General features: G+C 42.7%; 1 protein-coding gene across 1 annotated transcript in view; it reads right to left on the minus strand.

Annotated features, from left to right (window-relative positions):
• ACO2 (aconitase 2) overlaps window positions 1–25,060 on the minus strand; it is a 50,720-nt gene extending 25,660 nt beyond the window's left edge. The window contains 7 exon segments of the mRNA XM_053721324.1: window positions 196–451; window positions 771–851; window positions 853–930; window positions 2,652–2,744; window positions 20,450–20,708; window positions 20,994–21,136; window positions 24,990–25,060. Of these exon segments, the coding sequence (XP_053577299.1) occupies window positions 196–451; window positions 771–851; window positions 853–930; window positions 2,652–2,744; window positions 20,450–20,708; window positions 20,994–21,136; window positions 24,990–25,025 (946 nt within the window). The 5' untranslated portion in view covers window positions 25,026–25,060.
• Window positions 25,061–25,304: the final 244 nt, after the last annotated feature.

The raw sequence follows: 25,304 nt of genomic DNA on the forward strand, positions 1-25,304 counted from the left end.
TTACGTATAAAGTCTGCTTCACCAGTAAAATTACACCCCTCTCACACCATCAGGCACCCCAAAAAGCTGGTGTTAAATAAAAAAAAAAGTTTAGTTATATTAACCCCTTGGATGGGGCTAAATACTTTCATGCAACAGTTTAGGAAATTCCTCTGTAGATTAATTAAAAATAAAACTAATACATTCTGCACTCACCTGCCCGTCCAGTCTTGTCTAGATATTTCTTCATGCGGTAGTTGTATGGGAAGACCGAGGTAGTGGCGCCAATTTCAGCCCCCATGTTACAAATGGTGGCCATGCCAGTGCAGGAGATGGAATCCACACCCGGCCCATGGTACTCTACAATAGCTCCAGTGCCACCTTTAACCGTGAGGATTCCCGCTACCTTCAGAATGACGTCCTTGGGGGAGCTCCAGCCTGAGAGCTTTCCTGTCAGTTTAACCCCAATTACCTAAACAGGACAGAAATGTGTTACACTCAGTCTACCGTCCTGAGATAGGATCTGATCGGAAGCTCATTATGGAATCAGTAAAGCTTCCTTAGCCATAACAAGCATACAACCTCCAACAGTCACTCGCTCACAAAATGGTTCAGGGCAGGTGTTAGAACAAGAGGTCCTGTTCAGACAGAACTGGGCTACAGGGAAGATTAAGTACAAACACAGGGAGGTTCTAGGTACAGTGTTTTGGCCTAGATGAGAGATGACTTAGCACTGACAGCTAAATACTATATAATTACTAATGAGAATCATTCCAACATGCAGGTCTCACCTTCGGGCACTTGAGCTCCCAGGGAATTCCGGCCATAACATCCACAGCATCTGCTCCCCCTACACCAATGCAGATGCCCCCCCAAACCGCCTCCATTGGGAGTGTGGGAGTCTGTACCAATTAAAAGCACTCCAGGGAAAGCGTAGTTCTCCAGGATGATCTGAGGAGAAGGGTCAGTTTATTAATCAGGGCGACATCAAAGATCTGGCCATGGGAATAGCGCACAAACACACAATAGCAGCCGTACCAGTACAATTACACATACCCTGCGCACGACCGCAGATGTACAATAACAGACCCTGTGCACAAACACGATAGCAGCCATACCAGTACAATTACACACAGACCCTGCGCACAAACGCACGACCGCAGCCGTACAATAACAGACCCTGCGCACACACGCACGACCACAGCCGTACCAGTACAAAAACAGAGACCCTACGGGCAAGGGATAAGCAGCTAAGTAAGCAACACGCTGACCAGTTGTGCTGTGAATATACAGTCTCTTAAAATTGCTCTAAATCACTAACACGTGAATCTGCAAAGAGCTGGTAAACTTAGTTGTGTTCTGAGCGGATGAGCTCAGTGTGTAAGGGGGTGGGTCTTATGACTTCATTTTTAAATAAACACAAGGGACTAAATAGCTATATTGTACATTAAATACAGAAAACATTTACCCAAAAGGTCAATACTACAATAACTTGTTAACTGAATAGTCTAGTCAAAATTAAACTCATGATTCAGATAGAGCAGCAACTTTCTAATTGACTCATTATCAATTTCTTTGTTCTTGTTATCTTTATTTAAATTAAGCTTAGGAGACTACCCATTTTTGGTTCAGAACCTGGGTAGTGCTTGCTGATTGGTGGCTACATTTAAACACCAATCAGAAAGTGCTACCCAGGTTCTGAACCAAAATGGGCCAGCTCCTAAGCTTACATTTTGCTTTTTCAAATAAAGATACCAAGAGAACGAAGAAAAAAAAAATAGGAGTAAAATTAGAAAGTTGTTGCTCTGAATCATGAAAGTTTAAATTTTGACTAGACTATTCCTTTAATAAAACCAAGTCAGATGTTTTCCTTGCACAATATGGATGACACTTACTGAATGCAAATATCTTAACCAGATCTAGTAGATCATTTGTCAATTAAACTCCCTAAAAAGGCAAAGAATTTGGATTATTTCTAAAGGAAGAAATCTCAGAGTAAAGCCTATGATCTATACACACAAACCCTGAGGACATTGGCTTGTAGGAGCCCTTTAAGAATTCAGTAGCTTCTTTTTGGTTAGTAAACTTGGCAGGCGCAATAGCTGGCAGTGTGACAGGAGCTCACAGATTATGTAAACAAGCGTTGTTATAGGGAGTGGCACACAATGGGTTAAGTCTGCTGCTTCTGCAAACAAGTGCACGTGATGAGGTTTCTCTGTTAGGGGTGACCTTGAGGCAGGCCTGAGTTTCCATTGCCACAGAACACAGTAATGTTTGTCGTGGGCAGGACAGCACTTGCTGAGGGTTTAATTATTCAGAATTTTGTGCTCAATTCAAACATCTGTTCTCAGAGGTGTATACCCCCCCCCCCCCCCAGTACTGACAGTTCTAGTGTATAACTATATACGTTCAGTTCTGCTTTATACCCGATGTCCTCTGCAGTTTATGGATAATTTGATTGAGTTAGGGTTGGTGTTGAAGCACATGAGCTCCTTGGTAGCCAGAGGGCCGCAAGTCCCTGCACAAGCGCTTCAGCTGGGAAAGAGTTAATCACACTAAGCCATCTGTACCTAAGCTATTTCACACAAAGCACCCAGCAGGGGCACAGGTGGGTAACGTCAGGCACAGGTTAATACTGCACTGCCGATCTGAATATCCAGAAGTCGCTTTACCTGGTGGATGATACCGGATCCCGGCTTCCAGAAACCAACTCCATATTTAGCAGCAGCAGTTGCCAAAAAGTTATAGACTTCTTGATTTATGTCCTAGAATGAAAACATCAGGATGTAAATACAGAACACGAGCGCTTAGGTTTTTGTCACATTTTGTGCCGCCTATGTATCCCCACACCCCACCGACTCATTGCCCCTATACTCTGGCTTCACACACCAGTGTCCACCACCTACACATCTTTAAGTTACTACAATACTGCAGGTGATGCTGCTAACTCTGCACAACTGAGCATCACAGCCTCCTTGGGTCTCACTTAAAGGGACCCATAACACCTGTCTGCTAAAATTTCTTAAAACTAACTTATGAGCAAAAAAAACCCCAAGAAAACATGGATGTCTATGTGTTTTTTTCAGCTTACCCCAACCTGTTCAAATAAAGTATTTCAATTACAATGGTGATCCAGAGCTTGATACTGCCTTGTATGCCACCATCTTGTAACGCGCGTTGCCACACAGCAGACTGAGTCACGTGAGGTGCACAGCATATTATTCTTATATATGCTTAGAGGAAACACATCTGATTCTGCAGTGCTCTCTCTGTGATGCAGAGCGTGCCCTGCAGTGTCAGATGAGAAAGTTGTACACAAACACAGTTACTTATGTTTTATTGTGCAAAACGAACTTCCTAAAGAAATCTGATCAATATATATCTTAAAATGTAATAATTTCTTTGTTAGTTTACAATTATAAACATTATCTGGCTCCCTCTCTTCCGGTCTCTCCTCAGAGCATTCATACATGCTCAGGACAGGAAGTTTAAAAGTGCTCCCTGCTCGCTCTCAGAATCTCTTGTTCTGTTGATCTCTGCACTCACTGTGTGCTACGGGGGATGGGGCAATGATATCAGCTGAAGTGTGAATTGCTCCGGGCAGATCTAAGCCCGTGCACAGCTATTTGTTTTAGAACTGCTTCGGCTCTACCTCTGCTTTCTCTCTGTGACAGCTGAACATAAATCACTGCAGGGGCAGCAAACAGGTAAAAAAAACGGAGTAGGGCTGCTATTTCACAGTGCAATTACATTAATAGTAGAATCTGGTTACCCCTTGAATATTAACCAATATAATATTTACAATTCAAAATAATTTAAAACACTACATTTAAAAAGTATTTTACTTGAGATGAGATTTTTTTTTGCATTGAGGGAGCAGTTGGAAATTGCATGGACTCACCATGGACATACAGAAAACATAGTAAGTTGCACATTTAAACTAAAAAAATTTTTTGTTTATGTACAACGCTTTATTTTTCCATGTTTTACAAAGCTAATTGTGGCACAGATAGGCACTTAGGCAGAACTGATTCTTGCTCATTTCCTATTATAAGTTGTATGAGCTTATATCATGTATCTACACTGTCCCTTTTATTTAGAATAACATGTTGAAAACGAATGCATTTCAACAGACACTGCAGCACATGCTCTGCATCTGCATCACAGTGAATATTTTATCTAAGCAAACATAAATAACAGAATAATATAATGTGTGCATCACATGACTGCTGTGTGTACAATATGGCGGCATACATAGCAGCATGGATCTCTGGATCAACACTATCATTTTAATCACTCTACTTGAATTGTTTGCAGTAAACTGGACAGCCAGCATAGACATCTGTGCTTAGTTGTTTTTTATTATTTAGTAGAAGTTAGTTTTAAGGAATTTTAGTAGGTGTTATGGTTCCCTTTAATCGAGAGTTCTATGTCAACCCTTGTACCTCGGTGCCACAAGATGAGGGTTCTTGGCTGCTTCTCATCTGCACATCACCAGAAAATAAGGTCTTGTTGGTCACCCGTCTATGCCCTCTATTATTCTCAAACTGAGCTGTAGCCCCCCCCCCCCCCCCGATCTGAATGACATCCCACACAGAAAAGCACAGCCTTCTCCTCACTCCCGGCACAGTAATAGAAGAAAAAGAAAATGTATGCTTACCTGATACATTTATTTCTTTTTTGATACGATGAGTCCACGGATCATCTTAATTACTAATAGGATATTCACCTCCTGGTCAGCAGGAGGAGACAAAGAGCACCACAGCAGAGCCGTTAAATAGCTCCTCCCTTACCCTCCCACTCCAGTCATTCAACCGAATTTAGGAAGAGAAAGGAAAAGCCAAGGTGCAGAGGTGTCTGAAGTTTACAATAACCCACAATCTGTCTGAGAGCAGGGCAGGCTGTGGACTCATGTCAAAAAAGAAATAAATTTATCAGGTAAGCATAAATCTTCTTTTCTTTAAGACACGATGAGTCCACGGATCATCTTAATTACCAATACCCAAGCTAGAGTACACAGATGATACGGGAGGGACAAGACAGGGAACCTAAACGGAAGGCACCATTGCTTGAAGAACCTTTCGGCCTCAGTCGAGGCAAAAGTGTCAAGTTTATAGAACTTTGAAAAAGTGTGAAGAGAGGACAAAATTGCAGCCCTGCAAATCTGAGCCACAGAAGCTTCATTTGTGAATGCCCATAAGGAAGCAACAGCCCTCGCGGAATGAGCCACAACTCTCGAAAAACTGCTGACCAGCAGTCTCATAGGCAAAACGTATGATACTCTTCAGCCAAAGAGAAAGAAGTAGTCGTAGCTATCTGTCCCTTACGTTTTCCTGAGAAAACTTCAAATAAAGAATAAGACTGACGAAAGTCCTTAGACGCCTGCAGGTAAAACTTTAAAGCACAGACCACGTCCAAATTGTGCAGAAGTCTTTCCTTCAAGGAAGGATTAGAACCCAAGGAAGGAACAACGATCTCTTGATTAATGTTCCGATCAGAAATAACCTTAGGAAGAAATCCTGATTTAGTACGTAAAACCTTATCTGAATGAAAAATAAGGTAAGGTGACTAATACTGTAATGCCGAGAGCTCTGACACTCTCCGAGCAGAAGAAATAGTAACAAGAAATAAAACTTTCCAAGATAACTTAATATCTAAGAAATACATAAGCTCAGACGGAGCCCCTTGAGAACTAAATCAAGACTCCATGGAGGAGCAACTTGTTTGAACACAGGCCTGATCCTGACAGAATGATTGTACATCTGGAACAGCCGCCAGACATTTCTGTAACAAAACAGATAATGCAGAGATTTGCCCCTTTAGGGAACTCGGCAATAAACCTTTTCTCCAAACCTTCTTGACAGAATCCTAACTACTTCATGGGTAGCCCTTGGATTCACACCAATAGAGACATTTACACCAAATCTTATGGTAAATCTTTCTAGTTACAGGCTTATGAGCCTGAATCATGGTCTCTATAACAGACAGAAAATCCCTGTTTGGATAAAAGTAAACATTCCTTTAGAGAAACTAGATTTGGGTGAAGGAAGGGCCCCTGAATTCGAAGAGCTTTCCTCAACGGAAGTCTCCAGGGTGGTAGAGATGTCATCTCTACCCGATCTGCATACCAAATCCTGCAAGGCCAGGTCGGTGCTATGAAGATCACCAAAGCCCTTTCCTGTTTGATTCAAGCAATTACTAGAGGAAGAAGAGCAAACTGAGGAAACAGGTATGCTAGATTGAAGATCAAAGGGACCGCCAGAGCATCCATCAGTTCCACCTGGGGGTCCCTGGACCTCAACCCGTATCTCGTGAGCTTGGCATTCTGTTGCGATGCCATGAGATCTAATTTTGGCTGACCCCACTTGAAAATCAGCCTGGATAACACTTCCGGATGAAGTTCCCACTCCCCCAGATGAAAGGTCTGCCCGCTTAGGAAATCCGCCTCCCAGTTACCCACCCCTGGGATGTGGATCGCCGATAGGCGGCAAGAATGGGCCTCTGCCCACTGAATTAATTTGGATACCTCTGTCGTCACTAAGGAACTCCTCGTTCCTCCCTGATGATTGATGTAAGCCACTGACGTTATGTTGTCCGACTGGAACCTGAAAAAAAAAACTGTACCGAGGCCAACTGGGGCCAGGCCAGAAGAGCATTGTAGATCGCTCTCAGTTCCAGAATGTTTATGGGTAGAACAGACTACAACCAAGTCCATGTTCCCTGAGCCCTTAGAGAGACCCAGACTGCTTCCCCCCTCCAGAAGGTTGGCATCTGTTGCCACAATCACCTAAGATTGACTGCGAAAGCAGGTTCCCTAGGAGAGATGATCCAGAAACAACCACCATAGTAGAGAATCCCTTGTCTCCTGCTCAAGTAGTAATCGAGGAGACAAGTCCACATAACCTCAGTTCCATTGTCTGAGCATGCTAAACTGTAGAAGTCTAAAATGGAAGCGAGCAAACGCATGATGTCCATTGTCGCCACCATCAGCCCGATTAACTCCATGCACTGGGCCACTGATGGCCGAATACTGGACTGAAGGACTAGACAAACATTGATAATCTTTAGTTTCCTGACATCAGTCAGAAAAATCTTCATAGACAGGGAGTCTATTGTGGTTCCTAAGAAAGTTACCCTTGCATTTGGAACGAAGGAACTCTTTCCCAAATTCACCTTCCACTTGTGAAACCACAGGAAGGATAATACCGTGTCCGTGTGAGATCTTGCTTGATGTAAGGATGGCGCCTGGACTAGGATGTCATCCAGATAGGGCGCCAATGCAATGCCCCTTAACCGAAGCATCAGTGATCCCAGAACCCTTGAAAAAAATCCTGGAAGCTGTGGCAAGACCGGAGGGAAGAGCCACAAAGTGGCAGAGTCTGTCCAGGAAGGTAAACCTTAGGAACTTGTGATGATCTCTGAAAGGGAACATACAGATGTGTCCTTTAACTCCACGGTTGTCATAAATTGACCCCTTGGATCAACGGAAAAATGGAACAAATAGCTTCCATCCAAGGACAGTACTTCGAAAAATTTGTTTAGACCCCTGAGATCTAAAATAGGTCTGAAGGTTCCCTCTTATTTGGGAACCACGAACAAGTTGGAATAAAATCCCAGACCCTGTCCCTGAAACCGAACAGGAACTATCACTCCCAAGTCAGAGGGGTCTCCTACGCAGAGTAAGAACGCCTCTCTTCTACTGCAGATAATCTTGAAAACAAAGACCTGCCCCTGCGAGAAAAAAAATCCTGAACTCTATACTGTATCCCTGGGATACAGAATCCTCCCAGATTGGGGACAGGCCTGTCATGCTGACTGATTCATCAGCAGGATCTTTAGATTCCAAGAGTGATCGAGTCAACGGTAAAATTTGGACAACTCCTGCTTGAAAGAAAGTGTTGAACAACTTCCTTTGAAAAAAAATCGAAAGGAAGTGAACTATACTGACAACTGCTTTCTAATTCTGAGGGAAAGAATTACCCTTACCTCACGTCAGAATTTTTTTTTTTTTTATAAAATGTTTTTTCCTGTAATGGGAATCAAACTTGAGTTGTCAAAGTCTTAAGTTGTTGCTCTAACCATTATACTAATTCAGAGCACTAAACAAGGTCTTATAGGGAATCACCAAAAATGTATACTCGGATGAGGCATTTGCAGTCTGTGGGCCTTATGGCAAATCCTGAAATCCTAGCTCCCAGTTTAAAAACCTTGAAGTGGAGCATCTGACATAGCAGCGTTAGCTAACTTAATTGCCTCAACCCTATTCTGGATTTCTTCAAGAGGAGTGTCTGTCCTGATAGAAAAGACAACGCATCAACCAGTATGCCACTGCACCGGTGACAGAGTTACAACTACCTGCGGTTTGCATTACTTTTACACACACAATTCCTGGGTACCATTGGAAAAAAACTCCTTGAAAGAGTCTGCTAAATCTGGAGAAAAGGGGATACCCAGTTTCTCCCTATCATTCCAATCATCCTTATATAAAAAAAAAAAAAAATAAAAAAAAGATTGCTGGAATTAAAAGAATCGACTACGCCAGAGAAATCGGCGGCGTCCAGGGTAGCTCAAACCTCCTAAAATAACCAACGGAGGTGCTCAAGCTTAACTGAAAGAAAACACTTCAGTATCAGACAAAGGAATTACACAGAATCTGAGCTTTCCCCTTATATACTACCAAAGTATCCTCCTCTTCATGCTTCAGGGAGGAAAATTCAGACTAGATACTACTGTAATAGCAACTTTTCCTCAAGTGATTACCCTACAGTATGGGAAAAAAACAGACAATACAACAGATATCGCTTAAAAGTATTGTATAGAAGCGATGGCTGGAGAATAACTGTAGGTGAAGTTTGTGAGGAAGCGCAGGGCACTGCATGTGTGGGCTATAAAAAAAAAAAAAAAAAAATCGTACATTTGCGAGAATATTTTATTCCTCTTGGGGGAAAAAAAAAAATCTGACCACATAGGGAACAGAGAACAGATGATCAAATAAAAGGTTTTTAATAAAATTAACATAAAAACCGTTACTGTCTCTTTAAATTTGAAAGAGTAACTCCTTTATTTAAGTAGCAGTTATTTAACATAGTTAACAGACAAAATGATCAAATAACAATCTGAACGTTATAATAAAAGTGAACACAAAGACTGTTACTGTCTCTTTAAATGTTAGAGAAACTTTCGTGGGTGGGCAGAGATGATTTAGGAGATCACATAACAGATTCTACTGTCTCATTAAGTTTAGTTTAAGTTTTTGTTCAAAGGTAAGCAGAAAACAGGGGTGGATCGGTACATAAGGAAGTCAGTTGTCGTTCAAGATTGCTGCCTCAGCAAACCCCCCTCTACACATCAGCTTAACACAGCTGAGGTGCCTGTCAGCCCATCCACACAAGATTTTGGTGTAACAGAAGCGCTGCTCTAAGCGCAAACACCTTAAACTAAACAGCCTTTCCGAAAACCGGAAGAGCTGCGTAACTAAAATGGCGCCACATAAGTACCGCCCATCGTGGGCGTATCAATAACTCTCTGCTGCCATTACAAGCTTTGTAGATAATTGGTAGTCCATAAGTTTTAACATAAAAAACCCTACGCACTGAGCCTGCTTTAATGTTCATACAGCAGCGCCCAAACCCTTAATAGTTAATATGTACTCTCCCGGTCGGTTAAAATTATGTTGTGAAACCGTCGTGAGATGAGGGACATGTCTTTCAGCCCCAGTGCCTGCGTCTAAGTCTGCCTATTATCTCCTAACGCAGAAGGAGAATCTATCAACTTTGAGGCTTGTAGAATAATAAAAGCCAAAACTGTCACAGTGCCCCCTAACATAGGAGAATCTATTCCTCATTTGTAATGAGGCTTTGAATAAAATACAGTGCCCAAACTTTTTTCTGAGATCTTCCTCTATCCCTAGACAAAAAGTTAACACTTACCTCATCTTCTGCATGACAGATCCCAGGTTTATGAGGTCCTCTCCCTCCCATTGACCTGTGGAAAAAAACAATTTATGCTTACCTGATAAATTTATTTCTCTTGTGATGTATCGAGTCCACGGATTCATCCTTACTTGTGGGATATTCTCCTTCCCTACAGGAAGTGGCAAAGAGCACCCACAGCAGAGCTGTCTATATAGCTCCTCCCTTAGCTCCACCCCCCAGTCATTCGACCGAAGGCTAGGAAGAAAAAGGAGAAACTATAGGGTGCAGTGGTGACTGAAGTTTTTAAAAAAAAAATAAATATACTGCCTGTCTTAAATAAACAGGGTGGGCCGTGGACTCGATACATCACAAGAGAAAGAAATTTATCAGGTAAGCATAAATTATGTTCTCTTGTAAGATGCATCAAGTCCACGTATTCATCCATACTTGTGGGATACCAATACCAAAGCTTTAGGACACAGATGAAGGGAGGGACAAGACAGGTACCTTAACGGAAGGCACCACTGCTTGTAGAACCTGTCTCCCAAAAATAGCCTCCGAAGAAGCAAAAGAATCGAATTTGTAAAATTTGGAAAAAGTATGAAGCGAAGACCAAGTCGCCGCCTTACAAATCTGTTCAACAGAAGCCTCATTTTTAAAAGCCCATGTGGAAGCCACTGCTCTAGTAGAATGAGCAGTAATTCTTTCAGGAGGCTAGCAGTCTCATAAGCCAAACGGATGATGCTTTTCAGCCAAAAGGAAAGAGGTAGCCGTAGCCTTTTGACCTCTCCATTTACCAGAATAAACAACAAACAATGAAGATGTTTGACGGAAATCTTTAGTTGCTTGTAAGTAGAACTTTAAAGCACGAACCACATCAAGACGTTCCTTCTTTGATGAAGGATTAGGACACAGTGAAGGAACAACAATCTCCTGATTGATATTCCCATTAGAAGCAACCTAAGGAAGAAACCCAGGTTTGGTACGCAAAACCACCTTATCTGCATGGAAAACAAGGTAAGGTGAATCACACTGTAAAGCAGATAGCTCAGAAACTCTTCAAGCCGAAGAGATAGCTACTAAAAACAAAACTTTCCAAGATAGAAGCTTAATATCTACGGAATGCATAGGTTCAAACGGAACCCCTTGAAGAACTTTAAGAACTAAGTTTAGGCTCCATGGCAGAGCAACAGGTTTAAATACAGGCTTGATCCTAACCAAGGCCTGACTAAACGCTTGAACGTCTGGGACATCAACGACTGACGACTTAGGAAATCCGCCTCCCAGTTCTCTACTCCTGGGATATGGATTGCTGAGAGATGGCAAGAGTAATCCTCCGCCCATCGGATTATTTTGGTTACCTCCATCATCGCTAGAGAACTCAGTGTTCCTCCTTGATGATTGATATAAGCTACAGTCGTGATGTTGTCCAACTGAAATCTGATGAATTTGGCCGCAGCAAGCTGAGGCCACGCTTGAAGCGCATTGAATATCGCTCTCAGTTCTAGAATGTTTATCGGGAGGAGAGTTTCCTCCTGAGACCATAAGCCCTGTGCCTTCAGGGAGTTCCAGACTGCACCCCAGCCTAGCAGGCTGGCATCTGTCGTTATGAGCCACTCTGGCCTGCGGAAACACATTCCCTGAGACAACCACCAGAGAAGAGAATCTCTGGTCTCCTGGTCCAGATGCAGTTGAGGAGATAAATCTGCATAATCCCCATTCCACTGTTTAAGCATGCATAGTTGCAGTGGTCTGAGGTGTAGGTGGGAAAAAGGAACTATGTCCATTGCTGCTACGATGAGTCAGATTACCTCCATGCACTGAGCCACTGATGGCCGAGGAATGGAATGAAGAGCTTGGCAAGTGGTTAAGAGTTTTGATTTTCTGACCTCTGTCAGAAATATTTTCATTTCTACCAAGTCTATCAGAGTCCCTAGGAAGGAAACTCTTGTGAGAGGGAAGAGAGAACTCTTTACGTTCACCTTCCACCCGTGAGCTCTCAGAAAGCCAACAAAATGTCAGTGTGAGACTTAGCAAGTTGGAAAGTCGACGCCTGAATTAAGAGGTCATCTAGATAAGGCGCCACTGCTATGCTCCGCGGCCTTAGAACCTCCAAAAGGGACCCTAGCACTTTTGTGAAAATTCTGGGAGCCATGGCCAAACCGAAGGGAAGGACCAAGAACTGGTAATGCCTGTCCAGAAAGGCAAATCTGAGGAATTGATGATCTCTGAATAGGGATGTGTAGATACGCATCCTTTAAGTCCACGGTAGTCATATTGACCCTCCTGGATCAACGGTAGAATAGTCCGAATAGTCTCCATCTTGAATGATGGTACTCTGAGGAATTTGTTTAGAATTTTGAGATCCAAGATTGGTCTGAAAGTTCCCTCTTTTTTGGGAACCACAAACAGGTTTGAGTAAAACCCTAGCCCTTGTTCCGCTTTTGGAACTGGGTGGATTACTCCCATGGTATGTAGGTCTTCTACACAGCGTAAGAACGCCTCTCTCTTTGTCTGGTTTGCAGACAATTGAGAAATGTGAAATCTCCCCCTTGGGGGAGAGTCTTTGAAGTCCAGAAGATATCCCTGGGACACAATTTCTAAGGCCCAGGAATTGTGAACATCTCTTGCCCAAGCCTGAGTGAAGAGAGAAAGTCTGCCCCCTACTAGATCCGGTCCCGGATCGGGGGCTACCCCTTCATGCTGTCTTAGAGGCAGCTGCAGGCTTCTTGGCCTGTTTACCCTTGTTCCAAGCCTGGTTAGCTCTCCAGACTGACTTGGATTGGGCAAAATTCCCCTCTTGCTTTGCAGCAGGGGAAGCTGAAGCGGGACCACCCTTGAAGTTCCAAAAGGAACAAAAATTATTTTGTTTGGTCCTCACTTTATTTGTTCTATCCTGAGGGAGGGCATGGTCTTTCCCTCCAGTGATGCCTGAAATAATCTCTTTCAGTTCAGGCCCTAATAGGGTCTTTCCTTTGAAAGGAATGTTCAAAAGTTTAGATTGAGGACACATCAGCAGACCAGGACTTAAGCCATAACGCCCTGCGTGCTAAAATGGCAAAACCTGAATTCTTTGCCGCTAATTTAGCCACTTGGAAAGCGGCATCTGTAATGAAAGAATTAGCCAACTTAAGGGCCTTAATTCTGTCCATAATATCCTCTAATGAAGTCTCCATCTGAAGAGCCTCTTCTAGAGCCTGGAACCAGAAAGCAGCTGCAGTAGTTACAGGAAAAATGCACGCAATAGGTTGGAGAATTAAACCCTGATGAACAAAAATTTTCTTCAGGAGACCCTGTAATTTTTTATCCATAGGATCTTTGAAAGCACAAGATCTTTGATCGGTATAGTTGTACGCTTAGCAAGAGTAGAAATAGCTCCCTCCACCTTAGGGACCGTCTGCCACGAGTCCCGCATGGTGTCAGATATGGGAAACATTTTCTTAAAAACAGGAGGGGGAGCGAACGGAATACCTGGTCTATCCCACTCCTTAGTAACAATATTCATAATCCTCTTAGGGACTGGAAAAACATCAGTGTAAACAGGAACCTCTAAGTATTTGTCCATTTTATACAATTTCTCTGGGACCACTATAGGGTCACAATCATCTAGAGTCGCTAATACCTCCTTGAGCAATAAGCGGAGGTGTTCAAGCTTAAATTTAAATGCCGTCATATCAGAATCTGTCTGAGTGAGCGTCTTTCCTGAATCAGAAATTTCGCCCTCAGATAACAAATCCCTTACCCCTACTTCAGAACATTGTGAAGGTATATTGGATACGGCTACTAAAGCGTCAGACGGCTCAGCATTTGTTCTTAACCCAGAGCTGTCACGCTTTCCTTGTAAACCAGGCAGTTTGGATAAAACCTCTGAGGGTTGTATTCATAACTGTGGCCATGTCTTGTAAAGTAAATGAATTCGACGTACTAGAGGTACTAGGCGTCACTTGTGCAGGCGTTACTGGTTGTGACACTTGGGGAGAGCTAGATGTTAAACCCTCATTTCCTTCTGTCTGAGAATCATCTATTGTAATATTTTTAAGTGCTAAAATATGCTTTATAATTTATAGACATATCAGTGCAAGTGGGACACATTCTAAGAGGGAGTTCCACAATGGCTTCTTAACACATTGAACAAGGATTTTCCTTGGTATCAGACATGTTAAACAGGCTAGTAATGTAACAAGCAAGCTTGGAAAACACTTTAATCAAAGCAAATAACACTTAGAAAGAGAAACAGTACTGTGTTTTTAAGAGAAAAAAAGCTGCACAAACTCTACAAAACAGTGTAAAAAAGCAGTAAACTCAACGAAATTTTTACAGTAGCATCATAAAGCCTTAGTAACTTTGCACAGCTATGCAAATAAACAATTAACCCCTTAATGTAAAAACCAGATTGACAAAATGTCAAAAACCGGTAAAAAACGTTCAGTACCTCGCCACAGCTCTGCTGTGGCGCCTACCTGCCCTTTATAAACGATTTGTGGGGGAAAAAACTTCTTTACAGCCCTCAAACACAGTAGGAACCTCTGGAGAAGTAGCTGGATGTCTGAGGAAAAGAAACTGCGCAACTGAGGCGCGAAAATAGGCCCCTCCCACCTCACTTGATGTTATGGGGCCTAAAAGAAACACAACAGAGTGTTTCCTAAACTAGCCATGTGGGTTAATAACCCTTAACCAAGCCACAATGACCCCTTAAAGTCCCTCAAAAAACATATTTGCATTTTTTTTTTTATAAAAAACAAAAACGTTTTTTCCTATCAGTGTCACCAGTAACTAATGAGCCCTTTATGCAAGCTAGGATTCCTCTACTAAGTGTCTGAATACAGCTTACTCTTCCCTCATGGGGATATTGCCAGTCTTTTCTAGAATAATTACAGTCTGATTAGAACAAAAATAGACTGAACATACCTCAAATGCAGCTTAGCATGAAAACCGTTCCCCCAACTGAAGTTTTCCTGTACTCTTCAGCCCTTGTGAGAACAGCAGTGGATCTTAGTTACAAAGTGCTAAGATCATCATCCTCCTTGCAGAAATCTTCATCCCTTTTCTGCCAGAGAGTAAATAGTACACACCAGTACCATTTAAAATAAACTTTTGCTTGAGAAAATAAAAACTAACATTTTTGTCACCGCACTCACTTTACCCTTCCTAGTACTTAGAGTAGGCAAAGAGAATGACTGGGGGGTGGAGCTAAGGGAGGAGCTAAATAGACAGCTCTGCTGTGGATGCTCTTTGCCACTTCCTGTAGGGAAGGAGAATATCCCACAAGTATGGATGAATCCGTGGACTCGATACATCTTACAAGAGAAAAAGGCATGCCGAGTAATCCTTTTCCTCAGACTAAAGGCATACAGGGCAGCAAAATACATGGGAGGCGCAGTGAGAATTATGTCCCACAAGTTCCCATTGCTCTAAAGCCACCAAAAGCTCTACTGAAGAGACTGATATGGACTACAGCTACACCCTAGAACAAAGGAGCACAATCTTGCACTACTTTAAAAATAATAAACTCTTGATTGAAGAATCTTTTCCAACTCCTCACTTTACCTCTTCCTATCACCAACGTAGGCAAAGAGAAAGACTGGAGTGGGAGCGAAGGGAGGAGCTATTTAACAGCTCTGCTGTGGTGCTCGTTGCCTCCTCCTGCTGACCAGAAGGTGAATATCCCATTAGTAATTAAGATGATCCATGGACTCGTGTCTTAAAAAAGAAAGGAGTTACAGTAAAGAACTGAAAAAGATACTTATTGCACTCACATACTTAAATGTTAGCTTCACTGTATTAAGACATAACTTTTATTGGAAGTTAATGCATAAAAACGAAAATTATAAAACACGGGTTTAATATGTCAGAGAGGGAAATGAGTAAACTTGTGAATTTAGCATAATGTCTGTATAGTTACTGCACATCAGTTTCCTGCAATAAGGTACTAAATAATAGGTGGGGGTCTGAGTGAGAAGCGGTGTTCCACTAAGCCTAATTGCATGAATACAGTACTGACTTTTCCACTATTATAAGCATGATATGCTAAGATTCCAATTAAACCCTCTGGAGTATTCCCTTTATGCTATTAAAATGACTGGACAAAAACAGATGCCATCGACGCATTTCGCCGCTAAACTTTGTGTCATTGATAACTTTTTTTCATCACAATTAGAAGATTTGCTATCAAGTATATGTTTCATCAAATATGAATTTGCGATCACGGATTGGTGAAGACTCATGTCAATCTCAACAATCCATATCATTGGATATGACCAATTTCATTCATTTAGTCTCATCAAATAAGAATTAGTGTTTATATGCATAAAGGTTATGAATTTAAACAATTATAGAGTTTAAAATATTTCATGTTATAAAGCAATTATACTTGGTGCCTAAGTGATAAAAAATGTTTTAAAAACAAGTTAATCATATCAAAACGATTTAGTGACTATCATGATTGGCTGATTAGGCTGTCAATCATTAGTGAAACTGAATTTAATAGTTGTAAACAATTAATGTTATATTCTATGTTAAATTTATTCTTAAAAGTGATGCTAAAATTATATCACCACTATATATTTTCTAAAATTTAAAAAAAAAAAAAAAATGAATGAGACTAAAAATAAAGTGATTAAAATGGTGATTCACAATGGGTTATATTTGAATTCAGTGTATTAGAGTACTAGACAAACCATACATACAATTTCCCTGCATTCTAATTATTAACAATTATCTTTCTCCTCTCTTATAGGTTTGTCAAAAGGGACCATTAATTTTTAAATTCTAATTTTTTTTTATATTGGTAGAATGGTTTTATATAATTTCCTTATGTTTATAAGAGATTAGTTTTCATTGGATTAGCAACACAATTTTTTAGAGATAAGATCTCATATGGCTTAATTTTTGCTATATATAAAATAAAGAATATTAAAAAAATTAATTAATGGTCAATTTTGACAAACCTATAAGGAGGAGAAAGAGGATTGTTAAGGATTATTAGAATGCAGGAAAATTCCTTCTCCCCTGATATATATGAAAAGCTTTTCATCGTTTGTCTAGCAGCACGCTAATGCAATGAATTCAAATATAATACGTAGATAGAATCACCATTTATAATAAATTTTTAGTCTCGCATAATTCTTTTTGAAATTTTAGTAAATATATCACCACTATATAATACATTATTTTAGCATCACTTTCAATAATGAATTTATTCGACACTGTAACAAAACAAGTTTAATTTTATTATAATATTTTTGTATCAAATAAACTGAAAATATAACAGATACATTGGTTTCCAACTATTAAATTCACTAATGATTGACAGCCTAATCAGCCAATCATGATAGTCACTAAAAAAAAATTTTCTTCATCACTTAGGCACCAATTGCTTAACAACAACATGAAATATCTTTCAAACTCTAAATGTTTAAATTTATAACCTTTATACATATAAAAATACTCTAATTCTAATTTGATAAAACTAAATGAATGACGTTTGTCATATTCAATGATATGTATTGTTGAGACTGACGAGTCAACCAATCCGTGATCGCAAATTCGTACTTGATAAAACACGTACTTGATAAAAAATTTCTGTCATCACAAATTAGAAGATCCCCTCTCAAGGACACCATCTAAAGAACAATGTCACTCTGAAATTTTTATTTAATACAGTTATAACTATCAGAACTACGCCGTATCCCAACCAATCAAATAGCTTTGGAAATTATAAACAGCCAAATTGACGAACCACAACAAACGGGACACTATAAAATTACCGCAAGAAGTTTAGCTTAGTGCCCTTTGAAAAAGCCTTGAAAACAAAACGCGTCAGTGGCATCCGTTTTGTCCTAAAATTTTAATAGCATAATGGGAATATAATAATTTGAGGGTTTATTGGAATCTTAGCATCTCACATTTATAACAGTGGAACAGTCATCCCTGAATTCATGCAATTAGGTTTAGTGCAACACAGCTTCTCACTCAGATCCCCACCTATTTATTACAGAAATGTGCTGTAACTATACACAAATTACGCTAAATTCAAAAGTTTACTCACCCTCTCTCTCACCTTATATTAAACCCATTTATGTGTATTAATATTGTTTGTTTTTATACCTTAAACTTCCAATAAAAGTTAAGTTTTAATACGTTGAAGCTAACACTACATGATATTTAAGTGAGTCTGAGTGAAATAAGTATCTTTTTTCAGTTCTTTACTGTAACAATACACTGCATCCCATCCAAAACATGGTGTATTTGACAAAAATATTTTTAAATAAAACATTAGTGCCATTGGTTTCCCTCAATATTTCAGTACAGAAGATACTGTATGTGATAGGGAGAGATACTGTATCTTCTGTTACTGAGCCAGGAGTGAGCAGAGCTGCTGATCAGACTGAGGCTGCACTTACTGTATGTGATAGGGAGAGAGATGCTGTATCAGGACTGAGCCAGGAGTGAGCAGAGCTACTGATCAGACTGTGAGGCTGCACTTACTGTATGTGATAGGGAGAGATGCTGTTACTGAGCCAGGAGTGAGCAGAGCTACTGATCAGACTGTGAGGCTGCACTTACTGTATGTGATAGGGAGAGAGATGCTGTTACTGAGCCAGGAGTGAGCAGAGCTGCTGATCAGACTGTGAGGCTGCACTTACAGCATCTCTCTCCCTATCACATACAGTAAGTGAAGCCTCACAGTCTGATCAGTAGCTCAGCTCACTCCTGGCTCAGTAACAGATACTGTATGTGATAGGGAGAGAGATGCTGTATCTGTTACTGAGCCAGGAGTGAGCTGAGCTACTGATCAGGCTGTGAGGCTGCACTTACTGTATGTGATAGGGAGAGAGATGCTGTAAGTGCAGCCTCACAGCCTGATCAGTAGCTCAGCTCACTCCTGGCTCAGTAACAGATACAGCATCTCTCTCCCTATCACATACAGTATCTTCTGTTACTGAGCCAGGAGTTAGCCGAGCTACTGATCAGGCTGTGAGGCTGCACTTACTGTATGTGATAGGGAGAGAGATGCTGTATCTGTTACTGAGCCAGGAGTGAGCTGAGCTACTGATCAGACTGAGGCTGCACTTACTGTATGTGATAGGGAGAGAGATGCTGTAAGTGCAGCCTCACAGTCTGATCAGCAGCTCTGCTCACTCCTGGCTCAGTAACAGAAGATACTGTATGTGATAGTGAGAGAAATGCTGTATTTTCTGTTACTGAGCAGAGCTGCTGATCAGACTGAGGCTGCACTTACTGTATGTGATAGGGAGAGAGATGCTGTAAGTGCAGCCTCACAGTCTGATCAGCAGCTCTGCTCACTCCTGGCTCAGTAACAGCATCTCTCCCTATCACATACAGTAAGTGAAGCCTCACAGTCTGATCAGCCCACACACACACGTGATCCTTATAACTGTCAAAAAAAAAAAAACAACTTGTTGGCACGGAGAGATCAGCTTATTTTACTGAGCATTATATGGTAAAGTGTCTCCCCTTCACATAAAGGATATCAGTGAACTCCCCTTAATGACACATGTACAAATTTCCTTTAAAAAACAATGAGGGGTCTCGTATTACTGATAAGGCGTCTTAAATTCTCTAAAGCTTTCTGGTCTGGGAGTCTAGAAGTGTCAAACATGAGGTTTATTGCTGATGAACATAACCTAGCTGGGCTTCAATGAGAAACCATCAGTGAGCAAGTTCACTAAAGCAACAGCTGGCTCTTGCTGCTAAAGCATCTGCTCTGATTCATGTAAAAATTGTATTCTAGTTACTGCTATCGTCAAATATACCGTTTCCTAGGTAACCACTGAAAAGCATATCTAGATGACTAGTCGTGCACAGCAGCAGTTTTTCAAAAATTCTTTTAACAAATTTCTGAATTGTGCGAACTGCTGCCCTCTAGTGCTCAAAAGTATATAACTGTTATAAGCATTCTTGCAGCGCTCTAATTATGTGCACGCTCCTGAGCCTCCTAGGTATGCTCATCAACAAAAGGATACCAAGAGAATAAAGTACATAAGTACATCAGACGCCTCACATTCTAGGGCAGCAAAATCTCCATCTGACGACACGTGGTGGGTGTTTACCCTGAATCACAGTCACCCTCCATGTTCAGCCTTATTACAAGATCACTCAAGCTACCAGACCCCTATCACTTTAACAAGGCAGAAAGGGCTCACTGACCAAGCATAGGTTATACTTCATACCCTGCTGTATGGGACATAAGAAGGCAATAAAACAGACTTATTGCTCTGATGGAAAGTCAGCCCCGGGGCAGTACCCCATAACTGGTATGAGGTAGAACATGGCTCTGTGCTAGTCAGAGGCGACACGTGCATAGCTACAAATCACCAGCCGTGCTAAGCGCAGGATCACTCCCTTAGTGAAAGTTAATCAAGTGATTCTCTGCAGATAGAGTGATAAAATACGTTATAACATTCACAATCTAATGTCCCTTTAAATTGTGACCCACATCCTACAGAAACCAAACTTGGGTTGGGGGGGGGGGGGGGGACAGAGTGAAAACCTGCACCCAGGGAAGAAGAAACAAATATATCTTCAGGTTGTACCTTCGCTCTCTGGAGATCCTTTACACCACCTAGCTGGGCTTCAATCAGATGATCACAGTGGATGGTGGAGGGCACAGCTACTCTGGGCAGCCCGCTGCTGATGAACTGCATCATGGCCATCTGGGCTGTGGCATCCTGCATGGCAACCCGGTCTGGGTGCAGGCGCAAGTAAGTCTTGCCACGCTGTATGTCCTGTTTGATCGGATCATCAAGGTGACCATAGACAATCTTCTCAGACAAGGTGAGGGGGCGGTCCAAGCTGGGCAGAGGGCAAGTAAGAAGTTAGGGTAAAGGAGAGGAGTTCTATTTAACAGCACAAGATCCCTCTGGGCACAAGGACACATTTACTAAGTCACCTTTATGCTGCACTAGCGAATAAAATAATATGCTGAGCAGTTCCCTCAACACCAGATACTCAGCATTAATAGATCTCCCCTGACAGGCAGGACAGGGGCAACAACTTGCATTGTACAAACTGGGGTAACACAGAGGAGAAGACAAGGGGAAGACACGGACAGGTGGAGATTGTTATTAGCCCTCTTACCGCTTACGCACAATGTTGATGTTCTTATCAAGCTTCTCATAACTGATATATTCATTGGGCTCAAAATGGCTCATTGCCACCTTAGCCCTCTGGCACAGGACGGCTGAGACATGGTACTTCCGGGCTCCCAGGCCCAATGCCTGCTGTAAAAACAAGAAGATGCAGGTTAGTGTCATCTACACATTGTTTTTGTACATAACAGAATATGTAGCTGCATATGGCTACACGTAACTGAGCTACTTGGCATTCTCTGTTGTGTTGCAGATGTATTAAAGAGATTAGCAAATTATCAATTAAAGTGGTATTACAATGCAAAAATGATATTTATATATAATGCATGCAACATTTGGATTACTGACCCTAGTGCAAGCGCACACAGGTACGGCACGCGGCTCCCCCCGCTAGTGCAAGCACACACAGGTACGGCACGCGGCTCCCCCCGCTAGTGCAAGCACACACAGGTACGGCACGCGGCTCCCCCCGCTAGTGCAAGCACACACAGGTACGGCACGCGGCTCCCCCCGCTAGTGCAAGCACACACAGGTACGGCACGCGGCTCCCCCCGCTAGTGCAAGCACACACAGGTACGGCCTATATTGCTCAACTAAAATGGAAATGTTGGAGCTTATTTTTTTTCATAACTAATTTTTTTGTATTATAAGGTCCTGAGAGCACAACACTGTATATGATTCTTGAAATAGATATACATTTGTTTGGGAAACCGATCAGCTGAGGGTGAGCAAGCACTTCCTTTTCCCAGACTCCATAAGAACCTAGTTACAGGACAGATTTTCATCCTATTTCTATCTGAATGCACAAGAGCTGTACAACGTAAGCTTTAGTGCAATGAGAACTTTTCTGTACCATTTGTGCACATCTGTAGGCTTGCACACAACCAAACTAACATTCAAGGTCACCCGTCTTGTGACAGGGACATCGCTAGCAGCGTTAATGAATTCCTGCACTGGGGCACAGTGAGGAATAAGCAGCATTTTTTTTTTTTTTTTAACTGCTCTTTAATAGCGCTAATGAAGCTGAGAATTTCCCTGCTAAACTGAAAGGGCAACTTGTTTTAGTAGCTCACACTCTGGTAAAGAACAATTTGCCACTGATTGAAAGTGAACCCTGTGCCGCTGTCGTGTATATATCTAGCAGAAGTAAATATCAACAAAACCCATTATGGAGGCCCTTTGGTGCTGAAACACTGGTCACAGTTCATTCCATTAAAGAAAAAAAATAAATAATAAAATTCAGATAGAGCAATTGGAAAGAAAAAAAAAAAAAACACTTCAGTTCCATTAACAAAAATGAACAGTCTTTATATTTACACTTTGAGCGATCAGCTCCTACTGAGCATGTGCAAGAATTCACAGAATATATGTATATATGCATTTGTGATTGGCTTATGGCTGTCACATGATACAGGAGTGGAAATAGAAAAATCTGAAATGTGTCAAAAAAAAAAAATCTACTAATTTAAAGGGACAGGCAAGTCCAAAAAAATATGTTTGAAATAGGGCATATAAACTTTCCAATTTACTTTTATCACCGATTTTGCTTTCTTCTGTTGGTATTCTTCTTAGTTGAAAGCTAAACCTAGGAAGGCTCATATGATAATTTCATATTGAAGGACGGCTCTTATCACATGCTTTTTTATTTGCTTTTCACGACAGGGAAGAGCAAGTTCATGTAAACCATATAGATAACATTGTGATCACGCCCGTGGATTGTGGCAGACACTACACTAATTGGCTAAAATGAAAGTCAATAGATAATAAATAAAATGTCATGTGATCAGGGGGCTGTCAGAAGATGCTTATATACAAGTTAATCCCAGGTAAAAAGTATATTAATATAACAGTGTTGGTTATGCAAAACTGGGGAAATGGGTAATAAAGGGATTATCTATCTTTTAAAACAATAATTCTGGTGTTGACTGTCCAATTAAAGTTCAGACAAGTGATATTGCATTGTCTTTAGTGTGCAGGCGACTGTATTTACTGGTCCTTTAAATCTGAAAACATTTTGCTCATTCAGGTTAACTTCTGTGTAACCGCTGGCTACTCATCTTCACACACTAATGGTGCACACACACTCACCCACTAACCCCATACAAGACAGAGCATAGAAATTAAAAATCAGTCCATGTGTCCCAAATTAAAGATCTGTATTAGAGAATTTAAGAACTTCAGGGCCACAAGCAGCAAATTATTTTTGGATTTGCTGCCTGTGCTACACTCCTAGGAATAGATGCCAACTGGCTCTCACCTACATGACCTTTGTTCTGAGCTCTCAAGTGTACAATACTGTCCCCAAAGGTCTCTGAAGGTGATGTGTGTCACAATAGGGCCTAAAACTCAGAGGATTTATTTTGTCCCAGGAGAAAGCTACTGAAACAGTGGTGTGTCAGGAATAATCTCCCAGTAGTAGCACTAACATACAATAACAGAGGCTTTTGGTGTCCAATGATTAAGTTTTCTGCCCTAAAGAAAATCAGCCACAAGCAAGCCAGCAAGGCACCACCACCCCCCCTCAACCACAAGCGCGCCAGCAGGCACGACCACCACCCCCCTCAACCACAAGCGCGCCAGCAGGCACGACCACCACCCCCCCTCAACCACAAGCACGCCAGCAGGCACGACCACCACCCCCCCTCAACCACAAGCGCGCCAGCAGGCACGACCACCACCCCCCCTCAACCACAAGCGCGCCAGCAGGCACGACCACCACCCCCCCTCAACCACAAGCGCGCCAGCAGGCACGACCACCACCCCCCCTCAACCACAAGCGCGCCAGCAGGCACGACCACCACCCCCCCTCAACCACAAGCGCGCCAGCAGGCACGACCACCACCCCCCCCCTCAACCACAAGCGCGCCAGCAGGCACGACCACCACCCCCCCCCTCAACCACAAGCGCGCCAGCAGGCACGACCACCACCCCCCTCAACCACAAGCGCGCCAGCAGGCACGACCACCACCCCCCTCAACCACAAGCGCGCCAGCAGGCACAACCACCACCCCCCTCAACCACAAGCGCCCCAGCAGGCACAACCACCACCCCCCTCAACCACAAGCGCCCCAGCAGGCACAACCACCACCCCCCTCAACCACAAGCGCCCCAACAGGCACAACCACCACCCCCCTCAACCACAAGCGCCCCAGCAGGCACAACCACCACCCCCCTCAACCACAAGCGCCCCAGCAGGCACAACCACCACCCCCCTCAACCACAAGCGCCCCAGCAGGCACAACCACCACCCCCCTCAACCACAAGCGCCCCAGCAGGCACAACCACCACCCCCCTCAGCCACAAGCGCGCCAGCAGGCACAACCACCACCCCCCTCAACCACAAGCGCCCCAGCAGGCACAACCACCACCCCCCCCCCCTCAGCCACAAGCGCGCCAGCAGCCACAGCCCCCTCAGCCACAAGCGCGCCAGCCCCCTCAGCCACAAGCAACATAGAAGGAAAAAGGCAAAGAATGCCGCAAGTAGAACTTACCCCAGACCACAGCTCTCACCTGTAGCACCACAGGGTAACACTGAGTTGTGACAACTGTCACCCTATAAGTAACTTGACTACACAAGCAGGAGTGAGGTACATAGGATCGGTTGCTAGGTACAGCTGTACACAAGCTTACAGGCCGATTTAGATATTTTTAATAAACATTACTAATAAAACTCAAAGTCTCCACATCAGCTGTCTCCTGTGACCCCTTATAACTACTCGGCTTCACACAGAAGCTGCACCTAGGGAGCACTGTGGCCCGGAGCTGCACCACATACCACTGAGCTCACTAGCACGGGGGTCCCGGACACTCTGGCTTTGGGATGTTGACGGGTCACATAGAGGTGACACTGACACGTCCCCAGTGAAGGTCACTGGGACCCGCAAACTACCTCCTACCAAACCCCCGTGGTTCCCCTAAGTGTCTCCCAGCCCCGCACATACCCCAGGTCGTACCCAACCACATACCGCACCCGCTGTCCCCTCACCTGAGCCCGGCGCGCCAGCACACAGTAAGACGCCATTTTGTTCACTGACAAAGATGAGGTCACATGGCGGTGACGTCATGGCACCGGCAAATATAGGGTCTGTGTGTGGGCGTGGTCTTTTTGTGAAAAGGGCGGGGCGTCTAACTTAAGGGGCGGATACTATAGCAAGATGGGCTGGGAATATGTCAAAAGAGAAGCAGCTCTCAAGGTCCTGTCAGAGTGGTAACAAGCCAGAAAAGAGAAGCAGAGAAAGAAAATCTCATTAAAGAGCATAGCAGCAAAGTGAGCCAGAACTGAGCCCTCACACTGACTAGT

Source organism: Bombina bombina, chromosome 7 (assembly GCF_027579735.1).
Source record: "Bombina bombina isolate aBomBom1 chromosome 7, aBomBom1.pri, whole genome shotgun sequence".
NCBI classification, from domain to species: domain Eukaryota; kingdom Metazoa; phylum Chordata; class Amphibia; order Anura; family Bombinatoridae; genus Bombina; species Bombina bombina.